The sequence below is a fragment of the Macaca mulatta genome, chromosome 7, assembly GCF_049350105.2.
Source record: "Macaca mulatta isolate MMU2019108-1 chromosome 7, T2T-MMU8v2.0, whole genome shotgun sequence".
NCBI lineage: Eukaryota > Metazoa > Chordata > Mammalia > Primates > Cercopithecidae > Macaca > Macaca mulatta.
In genome coordinates, this window is record NC_133412.1 from 34,943,319 (window position 1) to 34,970,281 (window position 26,963).

Sequence of the window (26,963 nt, forward strand, 5' to 3'; positions counted from 1 at the left end):
ATTTGACCCTTGCATTTTCATTTGTGTGGTTGTCCCTTGTTACAGACTTAAGCATATGTGACATTGGGCTGATAGCTTCCAATATGGAGCAAGTTTCTTTGGAAGCCTCCAGCCACATCTTGCAGACCATGGCTGGTTGTTAGTGTAGTAGAACATGTCAAATACTTTCACAAGTGCAGAAGTTCAGTCTATTAATGTTCTCCATCGCCTTGAACTCCACAGGATACACCTTGTTGATGAGAAAACTCATCAACTGTGACTAATACCATTTGCTTTGGAAACTAATTTTAAAACATCTTCCTTTGTTTCCAAACTTTGCTTAGTAAAACCTGCATTGTCCTCTGGCTGTGAGTATATAAAGCTCTGCATGAAAAGCATGGTATAGTACACTGTGTCTTCTAGAAATCAAAAGACAGAGAGGCCATTCAGGAGTCTCTAGTGAAGGAAAACAAGGTTGAGATGATTTGAGTGTTTCGGGCAAGTGACTTAACCTCCCTGAGTCTTGCTTGTGCAGCATGGAAATTCATCTTTAAAGGGGGGAGACGGGTATGATGGTGCTAACGGTGCCCATCTCACTAGGTTACTATTGTTAAGAGAATTGTTGGACTTGCTGCCTGCCAAATGGTATGTGCTGAAAAAATACCCATTTTTCCTTCCTCAGTTGCAATTTCAGAGTTTTCAAAGTTATATGAGGCTTGCTAGTCTTTAACATAGTGCTGAGGCAGAGATGGGGCACGGGAAATAGACCACCAGACCATTCCTCCAGTGCTCAGCCGCAGCGGCCCCAGAGAATTGAAGAGTCCAAGCAATGTTGGAGAATAACTTGTGCTGTTGTAAAACAAAAGTATGAAATGTCTTGTGATGTGGCTTGCTCTGTTTTGATGTAGAGAAGGTCTTTCAACTTGTCCCCCATTTGCCAAAAATAAAGGATATGTAGAGCAACTGTGATTCCAGACTTTTCGGTACTCTGCCATTGATTTCAGATATTTTATTGTGTTACTGGACCCCTTCTTCCCTGTCCCCCCATCAAAGTAATTTACTGGATGTTCCAATATTTTATTAACCCCAAAACAGATAGCTTCTCATATCTGTAAACGGTGCAAAAAAAATTATCTCTCAGTCCCTGGAAAATAATCGTCCTTTTATGGGATAACACTTGCAAATGGGAGCTTGAAAAATAATTCTGTGCCCCTCGGGTGTGGTAGTTTGTTGGTAATCACACTACTTTGTGTGGCCGTCACACGAAGTAAGAAGAATGGATCTTAGGGTTTGATTTCTTGTTCTTGGCAGTATTTTTAAATTTTTTTAAGTTTACATTTTTTTTTTAACCTAACCTTCCTCAAAAGATACATGTTTTCTATTTTTATTTTTATTTTTGTGTGGAGATGAGGGTCTTGGCATGTTGCCCAGGCTGGTCTCAAACTCCTGGCCGCAAGCAATCCTCCTGCCTTGGCCTCTTGAAGTGTTGGGATTACAGGCATGAGCCGCCATGCCTGGCCCTCTTGGCAATATTCTTTAAAGCTGTGACTGTTGCTACTGCTGTTGCCGCTTTGGTTTAGGGCTCATTTGCTTTTTTCTCCTATTTGTGTTAGGTATCAGCAGTTGGAGGAGGCATCAGCCAGCCTCCGTGAGCGGATCAGACACCTAGATGACATGGTGCATTGCCAGCAGAAGAAAGTCAAGCAGATGGTCGAGGAGGTAAGCATCTGTAAAAGGTCACAGGCCTGGGATTGCTTCCTGTGGTGGGGAAGCATCCCCAGAACAAGTCTGCCTTGCCGTTCCGTTTCCTGTGGCTCACAAGCCGAGGTGCTCGGGCCACTGCCATCTAGGCCCGGAGTGGGATTTCCCCACATGTCCCCCATGGACTGGTGATGATGCCCCTAAAAGAGGGGTCTCCTCAGGTCAAAGGGTTACAGTTAAGAAAACTGGAAAGTGCAGTTCCTAAACTCACCCACTGTCAAAGGACAGTGATAGCCTGCGTGAGTACCCACAGCTCAGGGGACCCAAGGGGGTGATGGGAAGGGTCAGTTTAGCCCAGGTCCCTGCACTGCCTCCATAGCCATCCATCTCTCTCTCTCGGCTGCCATTCTTGTCCTTTATCCTTTTCTGGGTGTGTCTTTCATTCCCTTTCCTTGTCTGTTTCTCTCTTTTTTCTCCCTCCTTTCTCATTCTCTTCTCCCACTCCTGTTTCTTCTTCCTTTTCCTTTACCACCATCCTTTCTCTCCTGTCTCTGTAACAGGAAACCGAGCTATACATTTACTGTATGGACATAGTTCACTAGTCTCTTTTTTCTAAATAGAAAAAAATGGGTAAGTTGAACATTTGTATTTCTCTAAGAGGAACAATTTTTTTTTAACTTGTGTCAATGTAATCTGCCTCTCTCGTGGTGATGTTCCAAAGAAGAAAGTCCGTACTGCGTAAAGCTAATCACATATTATTGTAGTTTTCTTCTTGCTCAACTGAAAAATCCGATGCAAAAATCTGATAGAAAAAGAGCAGTTAGTCTAATAGGGTTATGAGAATTCCCTTGAATCTAATTTTCTAACTTGCAAAGAAAAGGTTTCAATTTAATTAAATATTTGGCTGGCAGTAGAAAAATGAAAAAACATTTTCCTTATATTAAGCACTACTTTAAAAAGTTATGTTTTATTAATGAATTATTAAAATTAAAAGCATATCTACTTCTAATAAATCATGTACATGACAGATAAATGGAAGATTAAAAATATATGTATTTGATTAATCTCTAATATATTGGAGATATTAATGTTGTGGGGTTAAGGTCAGAGAATCGTGAGGATGGGAAGGGACATCTTTTTTTATTGTGTGTAGGATAGACATACACATTAGATAAAAGTTTGTCCGTAAATGAGAAGTGCAGTTATACTGTGTTGAATCATGTACATCTTATATTGGTTCACACACAAGTTTTTGGGGAGCAGTGGAATAGCAGAGGAAGCCATGCACACACCTTTGCAATCGTTTTGTGCATCCAGGCAGGAGCACTGCCCATGACAGTAAGGGGGAGGGAGATCCTGCCCTATGGTCAACATTAGGTAGATGTCAGAAGTGTGTTTTCCAAGGAAAAGCATCACTTTGCCACAATTAGCATCTCAGTGAGCCTTGGCTGTTGGCGCATAGTTTTTCTGCTTTCGAATTTCACACCCACGAAGCCTGGGGCAAGGGCATCCCTTATTTTCCCCCATGTGAGTCTCTAACTGTGGGTACTACATTTCTCCCACCTCACCACAGGGGGGTGTCTGTGTCATTCTTGTATCTAATCATTAGCGAACTATTGAATAAAACCTCATACTGGTTGGCTTCTGATTCATTTAAACCCTTACCTGTAAGAGGTTAAGGCTGTACCGAATCAGAGGCACCTGTTTTTTTAAAAGACACTTTCAAAGAAGTTTAGAATTCTCCATTTCCTAACCTACTTCCAGAATATAACAAACATACCAATTTGAAGGGAGTGAAGGAGGACACACACACATAGAGATGTACATACACATACCAAGTGTGTGTGTATAGGGATGCATATAAAGATCACTGTCCATGCTTTGCTTTTTTCTACCTGTGATTTCATATCTTCCAGATAAGCTTCTGTAAGCTTTGATGTGGTCTGTGGTCTGGAAGGCCCAGTCATTGGAATGAAATCACCAGCTAAAATTTAGGATGCCATCAGAGTTAGCACCCCCTAGGGGCTGTTTAGCCACCACCAACAACATGAACAAAAAAAGAGAGAGACACTTTTTATTCCTAATAATTTTTACTGCCTGATTTAGAAAGTTTGTGTTTGCCCAGCATACTACATTAACTTATATAAGAAACGGATAGCTTAAAAAAATCTCAATTGCTATAGCCGTTTATGTGAATACATTTTTTAAAAAGTTAGAAACATGGTCAAGGGGGATGGACAGATGAGCACACTCAGAAGAGCAAGACCAGGTTGGAAAAGAGTTGAGAACCTGAGTAATTCAGGGAACTGGGAAAGACATGCCCAAGGTGGGATGAGAGCTGAATTCACATCTTAGAAAACATAAGGGAATATGTTTTTGTTTTGTATTGTGAAAGAAGGCCAGGCCAGAACCACTGGGTGACGCTTTCAAAGAGGCAAAATGCAGCTCTTCATTCAAAGCAAAGAAAATATTTCTAGTCCTGGCTGCACTGGTAAGGCATTTAGCCCTTTATCATGAATACATTCCTTACAAAGTAAGAAGCTGATTTAGAAGTTCTCTAGTGTTCTTCCACAAATTCTGTGTTCTATATAACCTTAAATACTGTGTGGAGGAAGTCTGGTAACTTCAGTTAAGTGTTCATCATACAAAGAATTCTCTACTGTTTACTATGCTGTGCCTGTTTTTATGAGCTCAGCCTTATCATTATGTTGCATGATGAGCAAAATCAGCAAAGTCGTAACTAAATCACTTCAGCTCACTTGGAGCAAATTTTGAAAAATCCAGACTACTGAATTGGTCACTTGTGAAATTAATCTTGAAATCTGACTCTAGAAGAGAACTGTGTTTTCATCTGTGAACTCTGGCTCCCCAGGCATATAGGCAGCCTTTAAGTGTAGTGGATGTTAGCGACCCTTTTTCTTCCCTCACATGGGTCTGGAAGCTCGTCTTCATCATAGCCCCACTTTCCCCATGGATGGGAGTCTCGCTTTCATCCGTTGTTGGTATCATTTTCACCATAATGTCCATGAGGAAACTTAGTTTTTTTAGATGATGGGCTTCTATTGTTTAGCTCAAAATGTCCAGGTATTACTACTGAGATCCTTGGGAATCCTTAAATGTTAAGCAACATGTTTCTTCTCACCTCAGTGGAGCATCTTTGTATCATAGTAATAATAAATAATAAGATAACAAATAATAAAAAGTAGCTGGCCCAGGTTTTGTCATCCTTAGCTCAATAATGACTTGATTTCTATGATGGGAGACAGTAGGACTCGTACTATGTAGGAAGGGCTCATGGTGGGGGGGAGCCCTTTTGAAATGAAGGATTAGTACATATCTTACAGGGTCAAGTTCATTGAGAAAAGACAACGCAAAGCGTCTTCTGTAAAATGTGGGGCCAAGTACCTCTCACTAGGCTAGGTCTTTCTACTGAATTAAGTCTCCTCCTGTCATGGATGTCAGGGGGTTGGGGATCTCCCCGATTACTAGTTCTTCCAGCTGATTCTGACTTTGATAAAAATGAAAAAACAAAGCCAAAAAAGCCCCACGTGTGCCTCTTATAGTCAGAAAATACAGAGAAATGCCGAGGGATTGGAACGAAAAAGCCCTCAAGGGGAAATTAATTCAGTCATCCATTCAGCAGATACCCACTAGCCCCGGCTTCGTGCTGGGGCTGGGTACACAGTGGGGAGTCATGCAGGCATGGGCCCTGCTGGCACGGATCTTACCCACTGGTATCACCCGAGTTCCAGGGTAGTCTTGTCTTTGGGCTTTATTATCCTGTTGAAAAGCCTTGTTGGGATTGGTCTTTGGTCTCGAATCAAGCTGCATTCTTTAGATTGCCAGGAAAGGCACCGGGAGAGCTGAGAGGAGTAAAAAGTGAGAGAGCATCCTGAGGCCCCCACAATGCCCCTCTGCTCACACAACTTTGAGTGTGACTTCTTCAGTCCACAGAGTCATTCACACCCTCTTTACCTGCTGTCACCATGGCTCACCTGCTGCCGACCAAAGCAACTCTCCTGCCAAGGGGAAAGTGATCTGGAGGAAAAAATAAATTATTTGCCTTCCAAGAGGGTGGATTTACATTTTTGCCAATGGGCAGGGATATTATTCAGCTGAATGAACAGTAATTTCTTAAGAGATTTTGTTTTTAGCTATTTCCCAGTACAGCCATTAGGCATCCTTTCATTTTATCATGTCTTTCTTTTGATTTCCCATTGCCACTTGTGATATAGGAAATGTTTCTTCCAACAGGGTCTGAAGGGAGTTTCTTTTCATTTGCAGAGGAAGCATTTTCTTTAGACGTCTTTTGCTGAAAGCAATCGCACTCTACCCCACTTTGCTATAATTGAGATGTTTAATAAGTGCAAAGGTGCAAGGAATTGATTTTCTCAGTGCTTCTCCACCCAAGCTGCACACTGGAATCACCTGGGGAGCTTTAAGACATGCCTGAACCTGGCAGATGGGATGGAGGCAGACGGAGCACTGGGTTTTGTTTCGTTTTAAAAACTCTACACGTGATTCTAATATGTAGCCAGGATTGAGAATTGCTGTCCTGGATTCTCAGAGCAGTGGCCTGGCTCTCCTTGCTGGGTTTCATGTTCGTGCATTTGGCCAGCATCCCTCAGAAGCTCCTATGCCTGAGGTGGGAAGCTGCTGGTGAACTCAGCATAGGAAGGGCTCAACAGAAAGCAAGCCTGGGAGACAGTCAGCAGGGACCAGGAGCACAGAAGTGAGAAAGCTGGTCCAAGTCTGTGACTCTCTGGGCACTGTCAGGGGACCTTCACTTCTTGCCATCCCCTGGTCCTGGGAGGATTCTGTGACAGCTCACTCTTTTTTTATTTTTAATTTTGTTTTAGAGACAAAGTCTTGCCCTATTGCTCAGGCTGGAGTGCAGTGGTGCAGTCATACCTTTCTGCAGCCTCCAACACCTGGGCTCAAGTGATCCTCCCCACTCAACCTCCCAAGTAGGTGGGACTATAGGCACGTGCACCCACGCCCAGCTAATTTTTGTATTATTGTTATTATTTTTCATATAGAGACTGGGTTTTGCTATGTTGTTCAGCTGGTCTTCCAACTCCCGGTGTCTGGCAATCTTTCTATCTTGGCTTCTCAAAGTGTTGGGATTACAGGCGTGAGCCACTACACCTGGCCTGGTAGCCTAATCTTAATAGCTGTACTGGCCTGGTGGTATCCAGATAATACAAACTTCCCAAAGGCTATTTAGACCCATCTAGAGAGATGTTTCTAAGGTGGGATGAGGTACACTTGTTAAACAGATAATAGAAACTGAAAGGGACAGAATCCAATCCACTTAAGTCCTTGAAAGCTGGACTACCACGAACAGAGACTAAGAGTGATTCTCATGGATCCTGTTCCAACTGTGCATGTATGCACATGTCTGCCTTGCCCTGGTTTAAATTATTCACTTCTGTCTATACAGAAGACATTACACTTGGCCACATGGTATCCCTTTAGAAAGAGAAGAAAAAAAATCTTGGTAAAATAATTATATTAACAATGACCACTTCTCAAGTTTAAGGCAAAGCAGAATATTATTGTGTTCCTAAGGAATGATTTCGAAAGTATTTAATGGTCATCTCTTAGATTTTTTTAAAGAGTGATGCTATAGTCATAATGCAGCAGTTCCTTGGGGGAAACAAACTGGATCAGGGAGAATAGATGAGTAATTCAGAGAGTTGAGGCTTTGAGTATCTGGCTGTCTAGCCAGTTGGCCAAACAAGGCTTTACGTTACTAGTCGCTAAATCCACATGCACCTGCAGTTAGAGACCTTTATGTGTATATAACGAAAGATGGCCTAGAAAAATAGCAACGAGCATGGACTTTAGCATCAGACAAACCTGATTTATTTATAACTAATAAAGTTATTAGTTTCCTTGTCTATAAAATAGGGTTAATAATAGTATCTACCCAATTTTTTGTAAGAGTTCAATGAGATGACATGTATAAAATGCACAGCATGTTAATTGGATCATAAGAAATAATAAATATTAGTGGCTGTTATTATTACCACCAGTAAATGGGTTCCTGCTGTGTATACCTAAAGTTAAGTGAGTTAAAAGCAAAAGTAGCTATGTTGATTTCCTGACCAATGCACAGGGCTGCCTTTCATCTTTCCCTTTGGGAGTTTTGTTGGCCACATTCAATCTTTGGGTATATTTCTCTCTGCTCTTTTGTGCTCTGTGCTGTTTTCTAGCTTAGCCATCAGTCTCTTGGCAAGAATTATTTATACAAAAAGCAATTTTTTAAATGTAAATTTTCTTCATCGCAAATATCTTCCATTTTTACATGGTTCAGTCATTTGCTGGCACACAATTTAATTTAAAACTGTTGTGTGGCATACTGAAATGTGCCACACATGAAAGCACACTCTTACTGAATGCCGTGTGTTTAGAGAATTTCAAGTACTTCTCATAATTTGTAATTAGCCGTATGGGGGTAGGGGAAAGGAGCCATAGCACCGAGCCCACAAACCTAATCCACTCAATTGAACTGTCTCCAGATCATGTCGCACGAACTCTTCTCCAGATTTAGTCTCCGGCTCTTTGGAAGATGATAAATTGGTAGCCTGCTCTGGGTTGGAGGCGATTCCTTTATTGTTCGTGATTAGAAGAACACTTGTACACTCTCTGCTGGGAAGAGGTGGTATTTATCTATGATGAGCCAATGAACAAAACAGGAAGGACGTATTATTGAAAGGAAAATTTGACCATGTGGGGCTCTTGTTTGTGAAAACACCCACATACCGTCACCCTGACTTGTACAGCCTCAAGCTGCAGAGTCCAGAGAACTCCCAGATCCACAGAATATTTTTAGGAACTTGAGTAGACATCGAAGAAGGAACTGCAATGGAAAAGACTACTGTAAAACCTTTCAGAAAGTTCCAGGTGGAGGCTTGGAAGATGAATCTTTACTTACGGAAAAGCTGCCAAAGACATCTGCTAAGGAGATGGGAAGAGAGCTTGAAGAATGTTAGTGCTCTGGGAAGGAAGTGCTCCCACCAGATCACCCCCCAGAAAGCACAGAAGCAGCCAGGTGTCCATGTGGTTTGGTTCTATTTGTATATAGGAGGTGGCCCTGAAGGTGTCCTTTTCTGAATGGATATCAATACTCATCTTAGGACTCTTCTAAGAGGAGTTTAGCTTGCTTCTATCACCATCAGCATTTTGCCTGAATTGGTGCAACCAACTTCACGAAAATGAGTGTATCTGATAAAGAGAAATCTATTTGACTGAAATATGTTGAACTGAAACATCCTTCATATATGCTTTATTTTTACAGAGGTCTTTCTTGAGATTGCTGCAGGCATTGGTGTTTTATCAGAACATGACAGTTTTGCTGAGAACTAGCAGTAGTAGCTGCAGTCATAGCAATGGGTGGCATGAGTCTACATAAGCTGGGAGACTGGGCTGGTGGAGTGAGTGCGTTCAGAGGCCCAGTGTCCCTCAGATGTTGGCTAGTTCTCCACTCTACCACTCCTTCATGGCAAAGCAGGCACAAAGATGCTTTCTTGCTAATATTTGCCTTTGCTTTCATTTAGATGCTTCTGCCCAGCGTAAGCAAGGAGGGAGGGGATGGGAAAAAAGCAGATGAACACTTCTCCACATTAGTAATTAACTGTTAATATTGTTCACCTGTGCACGGTGCTGTGTTTAGCCACAGATCCCCAGATACGATGCTGGGTATTCAGACTTCCACTAGAGAGACAGAGGCAGATTTGAGAATCTCATCTGGATGTTAGCTTAGTGTTGTTACCTACACTGCTTTTGGGGGATACCTTTATTGCTGTAACGTTTTTCTAAGTCACTGGCATTTGTTCTGGCAGCATTGATTCATTACCAAGTTTTTAAAAAGGAAATAATTAAGAAAATGCAATGACCTTTAGAGAAAATGGGTCACCCATGTGAGTCCCGCTTTCAGGGTGGTGTGCTTTCTTCTGCTTTTAGAGTTTCTTTTCGCTTTTGGGCTATGAACAGTACCTGGAGGCCAGGCAGGCCTTATTCTGGAGCAGATAGTGAGTGAGGTTCCTGGAGTACTGCATAGCCTGAGAGTGCCTCCTAAGTGGATGCCCTCCACGCCTCCTGCACTTGGCCCTGGCACTGGGTCCTAGGCTCATTGTTGATCTTCTTAGATCTGGGTTCCTTGCATCGCAGGACCTACCTCAACCTGCTCTTGTCTGCCTTTGCTGTGTGACCCTCAATTCACCTCTTTCCTGCCTGTACTGTGATATGGGTGAGCTTGACTTACTGCTTGTCAAACCTGAGTCATATGCTCAAATCCTGCCCCGCCACCGCTTTCCTCCCTTAACTGGATCCTTAGCCTTGGACTCCAAGGCTGCAGCTCTGTCTCATGGCCACTCACACCCCACCCAAAGGAGGTGCTACTCAAAAGTTTGAGGCAGGAATGATTTATCGTAAATGACAATGTTATAGTTTCTAATTCTAGTGTTGAACATGGTATTATTCACTTATTTATTTTAAAACCTTAGACACTTTATCTAAAATGTCAATTTTTAGAAGGTATCAGAGCACAATTGTGGCAGCCTTTTTTCTGTATGTATTGTATGTATTAAAAAAACAGGTTTACTTTATGACAGGTGTTGGTTACTGTATTCACAGTATAAATTATCTTTTCAAGGGAAAAGATATTTTCTTTGGAAATGTTGTTGAACCTATGTTCTCTTTATTGAAATTGTTCTAATTGACCTTGAACTGTTTCTCAGACACCTGGTGCCCAGTTTCTGGCCATAGACACTATGTGAGGCTAAGTAATTCATGTTTCAGGTCACTACCAGTCACGAATGCTTCTCTCATTCCAAGGCTATGCATATGGATGTCACACTCCCATGCCAGTCATCTCTGGAAGGTATTATTTGCCCAGTTTTTTAAGCATGGGAAACTGAGGCTTAGAGTCTTAAAAAATAAGTAGCTGGCAGTCTCTCAGCAAATAATGACGGTGCTGCACTTCACACCCAGATTTGTGACTCCAAAACTAGCCTTTGTTCTTTTTTTCTTGTTACTTTTTAATTGGAAAAAATTTTAAATTGCAAAAAGTTGTAGAGAATGATAAAAAACAAAAACCCATGTACCCTCTTCTAGGATTAACAAATGTTGCCATTTTGGCACATTTGTTCCTGATTTTTTTTTTTTTTTTTTTGAGACGGAGTCTCGCTCTGTCGCCCAGGCTGGAGTGCAGTGGCCAGATCTCGGCTCACTGTAAGCTCTGCCTCCCGGGTTTATGCCATTCTCCTGCCTCAACCTCCCTAGTAGCTGGGACTACAGGCGCCCACCACCTCGCCCGGCTAGGTTTTTGTATTTTTTAGTAGAGACGGGGTTTCACCGGGTTAGCCAGGATGGTCTCAATCTCCTGACCTCGTGATCCGCCCGTCTCGGCCTCCCAAAGTGTGATTTTTTTTTTTTTTTTTTTTTTGAGACAGAGTCTCACTCTGTCCCCCAGGCTGGAGTGCAGTGGCAGGATCTCAGCTCACTGCAAGCTCGGCTTCCCTGGTTCATGTCATTCTCCTGCCTCAGCCTCCGGAGTAGCTGGGACTACAGGCGCCCGCCACCATGCCCGGATAATTTCTTTTTGTATTTTTAGTAGAGACGGGGTTTCACTGTGTTAGCCAGGATGGTCTTGATCTCCTGACTTCGTGATCCGCCTGCCTCGGCCTCCCAAAGTGCTGGGATTACAGGCTTTAGCCACCGCGCCCGGCCGATTTTTGTTTTTAAATAAAAGAACACATCACAGATAAAGAAGAGGTTCTCTTTTTACCCCTCCCCGATTCTATTCCTTTTCCTTCTTTCACCCTCTCTTCTATTCAGAGGCAATTTGGTCTCTAGCTGGGCCATGCCTTGATGATCTTACTGTGTGTATGTATGTATAAAATTAGTATATGGCTTAGTTTGTGTTTTAAATTTTATATACATTTTAATTTATATATTAACAATAAATTTTATTGTACATATTTTGTGACTTATTTCTCCATTTTGTTTTTGCTGTTATTCCATATAGATCTAGATTATTCATTTCAATGGCTAATATCCTTTTGTTTGAATATATTGTAACTTATTTATGCTATTGATAGACATTTTTATTCTTTTACAAACAATACCAACATGTCTCCAGGCTTCTTTAATTAGGAAATATACTTAGAGGAGGCATTGCTAGGGCGTGGGATTGGCACAATTTCACCTTTTCTTGATATTGCCCAATCGCTGCCCACAGTGCCCATACATTTCCACCAGTCACATGTGAGAGGGCAGATTTTCCAACTGCTCACCACCACTTGGCACTGTGTGGACTATAATTTTGGCCAGCTAGGAAATGGCATCTCATTGTTTTCATCTTAATTTGCACCAGCCTGATTGCTACTCATTGAAACTTGTGAGGTTGGGAAACTTTTCTTAAGCTTATTGGCCATTCAAGTTTCCTCTTTTATGAAATGGTTGTTCATATCATTTGCTCATTTTTATGTTAGGTTGTTTTTCTTTTTTCCGGCTGACTTGTAGGAACTCTACCTCTTATTAACATTCATCATTTATCAAAAATTATTTGGGTGCCATTATCTTCTCCTAGTCAACGTTTTTTGTTTGTGGTATCTTTTATAATACATAAGTTTTTAATGTTGGCAGAGGTAAAGTTAATCTTTTTGGCTGTGTTGTGTGTCTTGTTTGATGTAAAGATAGTTTCTGTAATAGTTTTGAAGTTTGATTGTTCATCTTTAGGTCTTCAGTTACCACCTGCACATCCATCCTCTCTATCTTCTTTCTTACTCTGTTTTTCTCCATAGCACTTATCATCCAATAATATGTCATGCAGTTTATTTATCTGTTTTGCATGTGTATTTTATCTGTTGCCTGTTTCTTTCCACTAGAATGTAAGTCCCATGAGGGCAGGGACTTGCATCTATTTTGTTTGTGGCTGTATCTCTAACACCTGGGATAGTCATTGACAAATGATAGCTGCTCAATAAATACTTGTTGGACAAATAAATAATGATCCATGTAGAATTTATTTTTGTGTATCATATGAATAGGACTCCTTTTATTTTTGGCTCACAGAAAGCTTGTTTCTCTAATAGCATTGCCATACTGATTTTTTTCATGTCACTTTCATCAAGCTGGAGTTGTTTCCCCTGTGCCATTGTCTTTGAACAATCCTGTTTTCCTGCCCATCTGCTCAAGACTGAAGGAAACCCATTCCTTGGGCTTAAGAGTGGGAATAAGGATGAGGAGAAGCCAGGTACAATTTATGGGGAGCTTATGGGACAGTTGGTACACATTTAAGAAGAGCCTCTTATGAGCATGAGTGCAAAAATGGACATGAGTTCCTGCTCTCAGAGAACCTTCTGGCTGACATTTAAACTCATTAGAACTTGAGGCAGTATGTCATAGGTGCTGGGAACACAGAAGCTGGGAAACTTAGTGGTTAAGTTCATAGGCTTTGAGTAAATTCAGTCTGCTTTTGCATCCTGCCTCTGCTACTGACTAGGCTTTGTATCTTGAGCAAATTATCCTCTCCAAGGTTCAGTTTCCTTACCAATAATATGGGAATGGTCATAACATTGCCTCCTCCAGAGGTAGTTATAACGATTGACTGATATGATGTGTGCTAAATGCTTAGCACAGTTCCTGCCAGTACAAACTAATTCTGATGTGGGTGGAGTCTTTAGGGAGGAGGTAGTGTTTGACCAGGACTTGTAGGATGGGTTGGATTTTTCTAGGCAGGGATTGAATGGGTGGACATGTCAGACAAGATATAGAATAAATAAAAGCAAAAACATGCAGACCAGAAAGTATAGGGTGAGTTCATAGAGCATTCATCTAGTTTGGATGGTATGAAGGAGTGAGAAATGAAGAGGCTAGAAATAAAGGTCGACACCAATTGTGATGGTTTATTAGCACCAAGCCAAGAAGGATGTCCTTCATCACTCTGCTCATAATTCCTCAATGGCTCCCCATTGCCTGATCAGATCTGAGCTCCAGAGTGGTGCCTCTGGCCAGTGAGTGCTGGGTGAATAGCAGGGGAGAGGAGCAGGGAGGACAGCGAGAAGGCTCCAAGGAGAGCCCTGGCTAGTGCCGGAGAGTGTTCACTTTCCATGCACTTGAACTTTAGGAAGAGCTTTCAAAATGCAATTTTTTAGCATCATCTTTGTGCCAGATGTGGAGCTAGGGGCTTCCGTATATATGTATTACATGATTTTAAAACAGTTCTCTCCCTGGACACTCCTGTTCAGGATTTGGTGTTTTGTCTCTGAAACTGAATTCATCAAGGAAAGCACAGAGGTAAATAAGCTTCTTCCCTATCTCCATTCCACCAGTCTCCTCTTGAATCATAGAGGGAAAAAAAGAACAGCCTAAAGAATTAGGGCCCCAGCAGATCCTTTGTGACAGACATGTCACATATCAGCCTTCTTCCCAGCCCTGCCAATTCTCCAGGACAGCTTGGCAGCCATAGGTTGTCATCACAGGGAGGATGGAAGCAAGCAAACCTCTGAACAGGGTGTGGTGTGAATAGGACAGCCTGGGCCTTGCCCTCACAGACACTTACTTGGGTCTTAATCTCAGCCCTATCAGCATCTGGATGATTGTGAAGGGAATGAATGAATGTTGAAAGTCTTGGAACCTCCGTTTCCTGGTCTGAAGGTGATAACCACATAGGGTTGTTTCTGAGAATCATGAGCTAACCCAGCAAAGTTCCTGTAGCTTGCACGCTCCTTCTTTCTTCCTTCTCAGAGAATGTGCCCAGATTGGGAAGCAGTTTAACCGTCCTTCCCTGACATTTGTATAGCCAAGTCATATTTAGGTATCAGGGGGAGCCAGAGTGCTCCTCCTCTCCTTCAGGAGAAGTTGGGTCATCTTTAATATAAGATAGAAATCAAACCAAATTACATTATTTTACCTCAGAAGCCAGTTGCAACCGATCCTTTTGAATAGTATAGTTCTATTATTATATATTACTTCAAACTTAATAGGAAAAAATTGATTAAAATATGTGCCATGTTCATATCTAGCCTGGCTGAATGCCACAAGACACATTAATTGAAAATGAATTTCCACAAACCCAATCAAGCATCATGAAGATGAAAAATGTACCTTTTCCCCTCCATTCCTTCATTGATTTTTCATTTTCCCCACTCAGTGCTTCATTTAGCAATTTTTCAGTTTCGTTTTGTTGTGGCCTTAATTCATTTCCTTTACTCCCCCCCAAATGAGATAATGTACCATTTTCTTCATCCTTATTAAACTCTTCTTTCATGCTGCATTAGTGCAGGGCAGATTCTGATCTTGTCATATTTCTCTATGCATTTTTTTTTTTGTTAAAAAGAGGCTGAGCTTTATTCTTTTTATTCTTACATTTTGTGGTGGCTTTTATCAAAGAGAATGCACTTTTAAAAATACAATAACTATGAAATTACAATGTTACAGGACTTCCAAAATAGAATTAAGGAATGCTAGAGCAAAACTAAAACACTTTTTTCAGAGGAAGAATGTAAAATATCAATTATTCTCATATTCACAGCGGGTGTGTGGAGATCAAACACAATTCCTCTTTTGTTAAGGGAAATGGAAACAATGGTTTGCCAGATCATAGAGGGATCAAGAGTTGGGTTAAAGACACGGCACTGTCAGGAAAAGAGCAGGCAGAGGGAGACAACGGCTGAAGCCTGAGTGAGCTCTAGAAGGTTCTGTCCCTGACCCAGTCAGTTCACCATTTCCCTGGATTTCTAGGGGTTTCGAAAACAATAACGGGGATCTTCAAGGTATTTCTTTGTAAAATTTTCAAATTTTCAAATAATGTATTGGCATAAATTTCCCTTGAAAAGGCTGTAAGAACTCACAATAAAGTATCGTATTGCTCTATTTTGACCTAGAATTCACAGCCCTAGTAATCTCATTGTGATTAGATGCTTTGATTGGCAGTTATACATCTTCGATAAAGTTTTCAGTGTGAAAATGAATTATTCTTTTGTAAAAGCTGTTTTAAGCAGAATGTCTATGAATGAGGGCCCGTGAGAAGGAATAACAAAGCAGGGGTGTTGGGGATGGTGGTTGGGGAGCTTTGGAGTATTTATGAACCTGTGGTTGAGTTTTGCGATGTGTGCAAGTACACACAGCCCCGACACTCTGATTTTGAAAACAATGAAATGAAAATGAAATGAAAACATTATAAGCAAATTTCAAATAAAATAATTTAAAATGTTTATTTCAGGGGAAATTTATGCCATTACATTATTTGAAAATTTGAAAATTTCACAAGGAAATAGCTTGAAGTTCTCCATAGAAATCCAGGGAAATGGTGAACTGACTGGGTCAGGGATGGAATTTTCTAGAGCTCACTCAGACTTCATTCATTTAAAATGAAAACAAAATAAAACAAATTTAAAATAAACAATAATGTCAAATAAATGTTCAAATATAATAAACTTAATGTGGATTTAAAATATTGAATTCCATTTTCCTTATAAGATTTAAGCAGTTTGATTAAATGTGACCGTTTCAGTTTTGTTTTTCATTTTCTGTTTTTAAAGAGTTTATTTGAGCAGGCAGCACCAGGCCACAAGCAATTGAGGGCTTCACCTAGGGCACTTGAGGGAAAAGCTTTTATAGGTGTTTATGGAAACAAGACAAGGAAAATATTTGATTGGTTAAAGCAGAAAGTCCCTACTTAGGCCACACCTGTAATCCCAGCACTTCGGGAGGCTGAGGCAAGAGGATTGATTGCTTGAGGCTGGGGGTTTCAGAACAGCCTAAGTAACATAGCGAGACCCTGTCTCTATAAGAAATTAAAAAATTAGTCAGACACAGTTGATCACGCCTGTAATCCTAGCTACTTGGGAGGCTGAGGTGGGAGGACCTGTTGAGCCCAGGAGTTTGAGGTTGCATTGAGCTGTGATTGTACCACTATGCTACAGCCTAGGTTACAGAGGGAGATGCGGTGTTAAAAAAAAAAAAAAAAAAAAAAAAAAAATCCCTATTTAAAGGTTAGTTGGTGTTTCCTGATTGGTTAAATTTTAAATTTCATCTTCCTAAGCCATGATCATTCACTCTGAGCTGGGTTTCAGTTTGCTTAGGTTAGAACCCAAGGCACTGGAGCCACCTCAGCCTAATGGACTCCCAATTAATTATGTTAATGGTTCCCCTCTTTTGGCTAGCCTTTCATTTGTGAGAGATTGATCAAGTTTTGGTGTGACATTTTCTGTTACCATCGTGGCTGGGTTTTCTTTGTCTCAGCGGGAGACTCTTAAGTATGCCGTCAGTTTTAACCTCCTCCTATTATCAGTAAGAGCGGACAGGAGGGGAGTTGATTGTATACATGACACTCCCAGTACATAATAAAAGTGATGTGCACCTTTTATATGCTCTGGTTTGGAGTGTGTCCTGTTTTACATAAGGCATTTTTCGTGTTTGTTATCCTTTGCCAGCTGGCGAAAGAAAATACCCTGAAGCACAATTTATTAACAGCCCATGTCAAGTGCTGTCCGGTATTTAACACTTATTTGCTGCTGTGTTTTCTTCATTCATTTCTCTCCACAGTCCCCAAGTTCAATACTGAGTTATGTTTCATGAGTCTTGCACAATTTAGTGCTACTCACATAACTGCAATGCGAGAGCCATCTCATTTCTGTCCTCTGATGTGAAATGGACTGTGTCCTCCATGTTACTAATGGAAAGAAATTCCAGGAAGTTGAGAAGCCTCACAACTTCCAGCTGTGGATTCCTCACTGAATCCATACCAGAACCATACTACATTTTTGTACAATTTCACTTTGGACTGGTTGACATATAAGCTCTTTTAAAACATATTGGGGGAACTTTTTTTTTTTTTTAAGATAGCAATCTGTTTCTAAAGCAGTTTTTCTTTAAATGTGTGGATTGGCAAGGGTGATTTCAGCTCCTGACAGAAGTTATCTTTTATATGAGATATTTGATGCACTAAACACTTGTTCCCTGTGGGTTTGGGGTCTAGTACAAGGGAAAGAAGTCAACCGAGGATGGCAGTAACCGTGATGTGTCCTAACAGGGGTAGGTTCAAAGGCTGAGCCATCACAGAGGAGGGGGACATGAAGCCAGCCTGGAGGACTTGGAAAGCACCGGCCTGGGAGGTGGCTGTGGGTGGATTGTGACAGCAGCAGTTTTTCCGGTGGAAAAGGGGATGGAGGGTGGGGAGGCATTCCTAATGGAGACACCAGCCTGTGTGTGCAAAGTCCTGGAGGCAGGACCATAGTGTGTTCATGCAGGGCTGAGACGATGGAGTGTCCTAAATATAGGGTTCATTGTAGGGACTGTACGGGCATGAAATGAAAGTGGGAAAATAGGGAGCACAGCGGAAGGGCCTCCCGTGCCATGCTAGTGAGTCTGAACATTAAAAATGTAGGGGGTTTTTAATTGAGAGAGTGAGATATGCTGCATTTCTGGTGCCAGAGCATCTGTATTTTGTAAAAGCTCCCGCCATGAGATTCCAGCATGTGACCATGGTTAAGGATGATTACTTAGCTCAAACTACCTATGCAGGTAACTCGATTGTAGCTAATGGGGCGGGGGAAAGCCATGATCTGTTTTAAGAAATTAAAAGAACTTTTGTTTCCCCTCCCTCCTTAAATATCAAACTGGCCTGTATTCTTAGAGACTAACATCCTGCATGATTGATCGGGCTGCAAGGCACATATTCACATATTCAGTCTGAGTTACAAAGAAACATACTCATCAAAACAAAAATTAGAAAAAATTATATTAATATCAGTTAAAAGGTCCCAGATTTTGTGAAAATGTGTTTTTCCCCTTGTTCTGTAAGGGGGCCTACTATTTCATGTTTAAATTTAGCTGTTGCAAGATTCTGTTCTTGCATAAATCAAATAGGTGAGGTCCAGAAAATCAGTGCTTCTAATGTCTCAGTTCTTAATGCCCTGATTGGAGCCTGGTGTGTTGCGTCATTTACCACCACCTGGTGACAGCTAGAACTAAATGCAGCTTTGTGAAGGGTAAATTGAAGGTCAAACTTAAACATGTAATACATCAAGAAGTGAGAGCAAAGGTGCCTAATGGATTTCTTGCATACCAGCTATATGGTACCCTGGATTTTGGAGTAACTCCTGATTTGGGGGTTGCTCTGGGGACATGTGTTTAGCAAGATCATCTTGGTTCAACTGGGACTCCACGTGTCTGTTCCAGACAGTTTTTGTCCTGAAGTCTATGGGATGGATTGTTTAGGAGTAGCTGGATGGATTCATTGATTCATTCATTTGTTATCTGAGAATATAAAGATGATCAAGGTCTTTACTCTTGGGAAGCTCACAGTCTAGGGAAGGAGAAACATCAGTAATCACATAATAGTAGCTACCTTTTGAGTGTTTTTCATATGCTAGGTGCTACAAAAGACAATATTTCAAGGTTCTTTGAAGTTAGTAGTCAGAAATAATACCAGCCACACAAGTGTGTGACTTAAAGATTGTGAAAAAAACAACCAAAGGCTTGAGAGTCAGATGTTCCTAGGAGGCAATCAAACCCAGGAGCATGTGAGTCTACTTATTTTAGAAACTGAGTGCATCACTTGGGAAAGGCATGGGAGGTTCTTCAGGGCAGACCACTGGGGAGACTAAGTTAGGATTCAAGGTTGGCACCCCTTGGGGCCAGCAGTGCACTGACTCTGCCAGCCGTAGCATCCTTTATGCTCTTATCTGAACAAGTCAATTCAGATCACAGAATATACTAGAAAAGATGTTTCTGTAAGAAATGTTCCAGGATAAAAGCTAATCTGCACAGACAGCATTCATTTAGCACAATAGCATAATTGCTTCTTGGAGCACCATTGCCGAAAACCATGAGCCTTGTTAGAAGCTACAGCACCCTCAAATCCTACTGCTGTCTGGCTCCTTCTCCCCAGAACCAGGTGTCTCTCCAGGCTAGCATCAGCCCTCTGCTCTCTCATGAGAATTCCAGAGACCTTCTCCCTACAGCATTCTCTCTAGGTGATGTATTTGCCATTGATTTATTTTTTCAACTACAATCTAGGGGACAGTGACCAGTAGAATCCTCTCAATATCTTACTATGAGCTGCTCATTAAGATGTTTTAAAACCACCTTCTTGCTTTCCTTGCCTCACAAGCCACTCTGATTTCTTCAGAGACAGTGAAACGAGTGTATTTAACATCACTTTTTACATCATTTGATTAAATATTACCCCTGACTTTCTTGGAACTTTTTAGTTCCTTTCATTTAAAGATTTTAAAAGTCAACATTAACAATCTTAATACTATAAAAAGGAAAGAAAAAGGCACACTATGAGAGTATTTTTTGGAAATTATTTCTACAAAAATGGAAGGAAGTTTACACAAAACAAACTTTAACCCAACCACAACCCCAGAAGTATTTCATTTATCCAACTTCTGTTCCAGCTTTTACTTTCATCATTGTAAACTTTTGCTTTTCTATCCCTTGAGGCTTTTTGTAAACTTTCCATTTTGCAGTGTATTTGTTTTTAGTGTTTGTGTAATATACTCCATCAAATTGATATTTTGTAATTTATTACCCATTCCTTTAGTGCTAGACATTAAGGTTATTTCCATTTTCTCTCTATTATAAATAATGGGAGCAAGAACATCTTTATATATAGAGCTTTTTCCTATGTTTGAATTATATCCTTAGGATAAATTCCCAGGAGTGGGATTAGTGGATCAAAGGGTATGAACAGCTTTATGGCTCTTAATATTTATTGCTAAATTGCCTGAAGGGTCATACTAATTCACAAAGCCACCTGCAACACAGGAGAGGAGCTGCCCCTCCCAGCCCTGCCAACACTCATTTCTTCAGTCAATAGTTTTGGGCAAATTTAATAGGTAGTCAAGGGTAACCCATTACTGTTTTTAATTGGTAATGTCTTTAATTATTATTAACATTGGACATTTTTTCTTATGAGTGTTTCTATTCTACTTTGTATGGTTTACTTTTCGTGTCAGAGGATTACATTTTTTTGACACCATGTGAAATTTAAAATATTTGATAATGAAAATGCCAAATGCACGCAGAACAGAGAGAATAATTGATGGAGCCCTCTACGTTACCCAGGTTCAGCAAATAGCAAGATTTGGCCATACTTGCTTTATCTACTCCTTCCTCTTTTTTCCCCTCTTGTGCAGTATTTTAAAGCAAATCCCAGACATTCTGCATATGTTTCCTATACACTTCACCATGCATCTCTGAACATATGGACTTTTTCTTACGTAATTATAACACCATCATCACACCTAACGAAATTAATAATTCCTTGCTGTTATTTAATACCAACCTGCAATAACATTTTCCGAAGTGTCTTTTTTTCTGATGCTTTGTTCCAATCAGCATACATTGTGTTTATATTTAGTTATGTTTCTAAAGTCTCTTAAGCTAGAGCATTGCTGCCCCCATCTCTCCCAACTAGTTTTATTCCTACCTAAGGACTGAGTCAGTTGTCTTGTAAAAATGTTCACATTCTGGATACAACTTTTTGTGTTCTTATTAGCTCTAGAAGCTTGATTAGATCAAGTTTCAACTTTTCGGAAAGGCAAGAACACTTCATGGGTGATGTGTGTGTTTCATCGTATATCACTTCTGGGGTGTAGAATGTCTGGTGGTTCCACCTCGGGTGATGCCAAGGCTGATAATGGAGCCAAGAGGTGACAACCCAAAACATGGTTGAATGTTTCTTCATCAGCTTTCACCATCACTGTTTAATCTACTGATGATGAATGCTTAAAGCCATTATTTCATAGAAATTGCAAAATTGTGATTTTCTAATTCTGTCGTTCCTTGGCCATTGATTAACTGGAATTATTCTGTCAAGTAAAACTTTTCCTCATAAACTAGGGCTTTTTAGAATCTCAAAATGCATTTTAAACAAAGAAGGCAAGATAGATGCTTTATTTTTTCCTCCAAACTGCTTTCCAAGTAAGGAGTTGATGCCTTTTTTACATCCATTGGAGTTCAGTGAGCTGTTACTGTTTTTTTTTTTTAAAGAAATATAATACTTATGTTCTTTGATATCTGTATATTTCATGTGTTTTACTCAATTACACTCATTATTATTTTTGATGTTCAGAATGTTCCATCCTTGGCCCAACGGGAGACACCTCATGTCCTTGTTTTCAGGCGTAACAGGGTATCTCAGGTTCATCTAGTTTATTTTTTGTCCCCTGAAATGCGCCATTCCACCAAGATGTCCTGTGTTTTTTCAGTGGCGAATGCTATTTAGAGACCACAATCTGGACATGTTATGTTCTTATTGTTTCCAAATTTTCTCAGTAGATAGAGTAGGGATACGTATTTTACAAAAGAAAATAAAAAATGAATTTGTACTGATATTGTCATTTTAAGTTGAACAAAACTTTGTTTACTTCTTTGATTTCATACTTGTATTGCTTTCTCTTACAGTAAAAATCTTGGTTCCAAACATGATGATACTACAATATATATCAAATGGTTTCAAAATAACTTCAGTGTTACTACTAACAGTCTTCCAGTGAATGAGAGATTAATTTGCAGCTCTACTTATCTTTGATAATCCACTAAGAATATTGAGTCAAATTACTGTATTCTAACAACACTTGAATTAATACTTCTTACCAATTTGTGATACACATCGTTTCTTCAATTCAGTTTGTTCTCAGATTTTAGGGTTCACTTTTTTCTTTTTGGCTTCATTGTATTTTTTGAATCTATAAAATAATGCTTTCAAAGTTAAACCTATGTAACTAGGCTTATGTTTATTACATAAACCTATGTAATAACTTATTCTTTCTCCTTCACCTAAGTTCTTCCCTTTCCCTATTGGTAACTGTTTATTAATAATTAGGGTTTATTTTGTTTTTGCCGTGTTTCTTTTGCAAATAAATATGCATTCATGTGTCCCCGCCTGTTTTACATCAAAGCGAGTATACTGTCTACCTTGAAATACACTTCTTCAGTGTTTCCGAGATCTGCATTTTTTGGAAGGTTACATAGACCTCCATCATACCATGGTTTATATAACCAGTCACTTATTGATGGAGTTCTGTTTTGTGTTTCCTAAAATAACAAAAATCCTTTGTTCATATCATTTCATATTTTGGCTGGTGTATCTTTGGGATCTATTCCTAAAAATGGAATTACTGAGTCAAAGGGTTAATGCATATGTACTTTTTCTAGATACTGCTAGATTCACTTCCATAGGAATGTTGTCATTTTGCACTGAGAAGGATTTTAAAATTTGTTTTGTTTTGATACAGGGTCTCACTTTGTCACCCAGGCTAGGGTACAGTGGCACCATCATAGCTGACTTCCACCTTGACCTCTTGGGCTCAAGCAATCCTCCCACCTCAGCCTCCCAAGCAGCTGGGACTACAGGGACACACCACCACACCCAGCTAATTTTTTGATATTTTGTAGAGACAGGGTCTTACTATGTTGCCCAGGCTGGTCTCAAATGCCTAGGCTCAATCAATCCTCCTCTCTTGGCCTCCCAAAGTGCTGGGATCATAGGAATGAACTACTGTGCTTGGCCTGAGAGTGCTTTTTAAAAATTATTCTGTGAGCACAAAAATTTAATATACAAGAGTTTTGGAAAGTTAATGTGTTATTAATGACCCTACATACTGTTCCCATTATTATGCATAACATGGCCTGGTACAGAGTACTCTGGTTCCTGCCTTCAGGGAAGCTACGGTTTTTCTAGGGAGACATGATTGGAAAGCAAAGAGTGATCTAAGATACAATATATTATAAAAACAAAGATGGGTCTTCTTAGGAAGCCTTTCTTGCTTACTCCAGGCCACATGAGTCTTCGGTCCTCTGAATTTCAACACTTTTAATGAGACTTCTAATGATCCTTTTTTCAAACCAACTTTTGACACTTGGTTGAACAAATATGAATGTATTGAATAACACAGCCAAATGTTTGAAATGCAGGCTGCCCTATAAATTCAAGCTGAATAATCATTTTTTGGAGAGTTGTGTCTATATTTCCCAAAGCATATTCTCTGGAAGATCGACTGGATGTTTTAAAGGGTTACACAGTAAAATCAGTGTGGAGATGTTGGATTAATCAAAGCTAATTAGCTGTGACTCCAGAATCATGTCTGCTGCCCCAACTTCGCCTGTTCACAAAATCCCCCTGTCATGGAACGTCTCGTGTTAATACTGTTCCGTGAAACACAGAGAATCAGCACGGAGGCTGTTTCAATGAAAACCATCCAGCCCCACTGGAAATGAGGAAAAATAGAAATAAAAATAAGAATAAATGAAAACTAAAGGCATCTATTCCAGTTGATAAACTTGTACCTGTACAATTATATATTTTTGGTTAACAATTTTCCATCCCTTTCTTTCTAGATTGAATCATTAAAGAAAAAGTTGCAACAGAAACAGCTCTTAATACTGCAGCTTTTAGAAAAGATATCTTTCTTAGAAGGAGAGGTAAGAATCTGTGTTTCTTGCAAGTTGATGTCTTCCCTACCATTAAATTTTATGTTGCTAAGCCTACCACCAACACTTAATTAAAAATATGGCTATTTCCCGGCCTTGTAAAATTGATTGAGGGTTAAGTGCCAGCCTCGAAAATGAGGTTCTGACAGCTGTTTTTCCTTTACCGTCAGACTCTCCTCATTCCAGTTGCTGCTCACTTCTGCTTTTTAGTTCTACTTTTTCTTATTAAAGAATCATCCTAGCGAGCCTGATAAGCTGTTGATTAGCACTGATAATTCCCTACATTTGTCCAGTGCTTTATAATTTGTGAGATATGTTCATGTACATTCCTCACATGATTCTCTCTGCAACTTTCAGAAAGGCAAGACTAAGATTATTATCTCTGTATTGATAAATGAGAAAACAGAGGTACAGAGATGACAGGTGGTTTTGCTGAAGGTTGCCCAGCTTAATAAATGTCAGAGCCAGGCTAAAAGACTCCTAAATGCAGTGCTCTCCTATCACATCGAGTGAAGATGTTTTCGAGGGGACTTAATTTTACCTGAAACTTTCAGATGCTTAGTATTCTTGACTTTCTGGCTTTTTGAAAGTCATTTGGGGATTTTGTAAAGGTTCCAGAGAAGAAAATTATGGGGTTGGAAGAACCTTACAAGGTTAGGTATTAATAGAAGGAGAAGTCAAAATCTATTTGCTCTAAAGGTTCTTTATTAAGAGCTTGGCATTGAGCCTTTGCCTTTTGAGACTTCGTGAAAAGCTGGTTTGCCAAGCACCTGTCCTTGTCTGTGTTCCTTGTTATAGTCCTTCCCCAGTGAGAGAGCCCGGCAGACAATGATGAAGTAAGAAAAAAGAGAAGAGAGAACTTCGATTAAGCCTGGGTGTGTGTTGGACACTGTTAGTTACTTTGGATATGTTCTGTATAACACAGAAGTTAAGAGTGGAATCCAGCTTACCCAAGTGTGAACCCTGGATCTGCTTCTTATCAGCTGGGTGATTTGGGGGAAGTTTCTTATCATTATAAAGGAGGGATCATAACTGTGCTACGTGTGGGTGACGGTGAAATGAGAATGTATAGAAGGTGCCTGGCATGTACTAAGCACTCAATAATTTTAAAAGTATTATTGTTGTTCTCTCTTTATTAAAAGGGATGCCCTCTGAGTTAGATGATATTTGCCCCCTTTTATAGATAGTGAAACTGAGGTTTGGGGACATTAGGAAGTCTGCCCAAAGTTACAATAGAGATGGGTAAGCCCGGATCCAGAGCCTGAGCTCTGAACCACCATGTTTGAGTGGGTAGTGAGCTGGGCCTTCATTTACTCTGTTTTTGAAGGGTTGCCTTACAGCAGTCATAACCAGAAGTCCCTCGTGGCCCACAGGGGCCTGGTACCAGATTCAAAGCCCAAGAGTCTCTGTCTTTTGAAGCTGAGTAAATGGGTGTTTTCCCCATTTCCACTCCTGTCTTCCCCTCCACAGTCATTGGCTCAGCGCCAGCCTTGTGAATGAACATTTCTGTTTCTGAGATTCCTTCCTGAAATTGCAGCTCCCTGTGGGAGGAAGCACACCTTCCCCAGTAAGAGTCAGAAAATGAGTGCCCTAGTGGAAGCCCATGTAAGCCCATGTGTCCAAAGAGGGAGCAGTCACAGGAGAGAGGAAAGACGTAGTGACAGGAGAGGCAGAAGGTCCCCCAAGACTGTCCCCCACGCCCACCTCTGGCTGTGCTGCTAAAGCAAGCTCTCCTACTGGTAGATTCTTAAATATCCAAGGGAATATTGCACATGGGGAGTAGTCTTAGAAATCGCTATGTTTGTTCATGCTCAGTGTATTAAACTCATCTCTTACCTTAGTTTGGGTTGCTCCAGACCTTGAAATGTGGAGTCCAGATAGTTTATCTGGGAGGTGATCTCAGGAAGCCCCACTAGGGGAATGGGGAAATGAGACAGGGAAGGGAAGAGAGCCAATAGCGGTGCCATATTAAGGAGGTCTCCCTAGGGACAGCTGAGGCTCATTCCTGCTGGGGATCTCTGGGAGATGGTGTGGAAGTGACCCTGAGCTTTCCTTACTAGAAGACCAGAAAGCTGGGGCATTTATCCACTAACTCCCATCAGTCATTGGCTGAGGCCCACTCCAGAGGGTTGTGGCAGTTCCGGCCTGCCCTCGGCAGAGCCAGTTGGACTCTGGTGGTCAAAGGAAGCCCCCACATGAAGAATCACCAGTGGCCTGTTAGGAAACAGGAATGCCCAGAGGATGTTGGGGGGGTGGGTGGCAGTGTCAGCTATGTCTATCTGATAAGCAAGACTTTGAAAACCAGTTTTTTTGAGCATATCAATAATGATTATCAATTTGATTGATTAAATTCCCTGAAACTATTTAAATTCTAATACAAATTCAGTATGGCTAATTGCTTTTGGCCACTTCAGACATCCACCTTTACAGCAGACAATATATACAAAATACGTTACATAATGACAGGATTTAATAATACATTTAGACTTAAACCTATTCTAGAATACTAAATATCATGGGTTTTAATTTATTTTGTCATTGTTTCTGTTCTTGTTTTTTTTTTTTTTTTTTTTTTCTTTAAAAGTTTCCTGAGGCCATTGTTTTACTTCTTTCAATATTTTCTGAGGGTAACATCATTTTGACACCTTCCAGACAGGTGCCATCATCTTTGAGATCCAAAAGAGAAAGGATGCCTTCTCCAAATTGCTAAGATTAGAGGACGTGGGTTACATAGGTTCTTGGTTGGGTCACAGGACTCTCAGTGGCTTCTTCCAACGTGACTCAAACTCAGGACTCCTTATCACTGTCTTTAGCACTATTAAAAATAC

At 40.5% G+C, this 26,963-nt stretch overlaps 1 protein-coding gene across 4 annotated transcripts in view; it reads left to right on the forward strand.

The window, feature by feature from the left end:
- MYZAP (myocardial zonula adherens protein) overlaps positions 1-26,963 on the forward strand; it is a 338,107-nt gene that overhangs the window by 290,187 nt on the left and 20,957 nt on the right. For 2 of the 4 annotated variants that reach the window (XM_077939480.1, XM_028850979.2), the window contains 2 exons: positions 1,593-1,698; positions 24,043-24,126. In XM_077939480.1, the coding sequence (XP_077795606.1) occupies positions 1,593-1,698; positions 24,043-24,126 (190 nt within the window). Of the gene's footprint in view, positions 1-1,592; positions 1,699-8,204; positions 10,755-24,042; positions 24,127-26,963 lie in introns of those variants that run through there. The other 2 variants (XM_028850980.2, XM_077939479.1) reach the window with 2 other exon arrangements.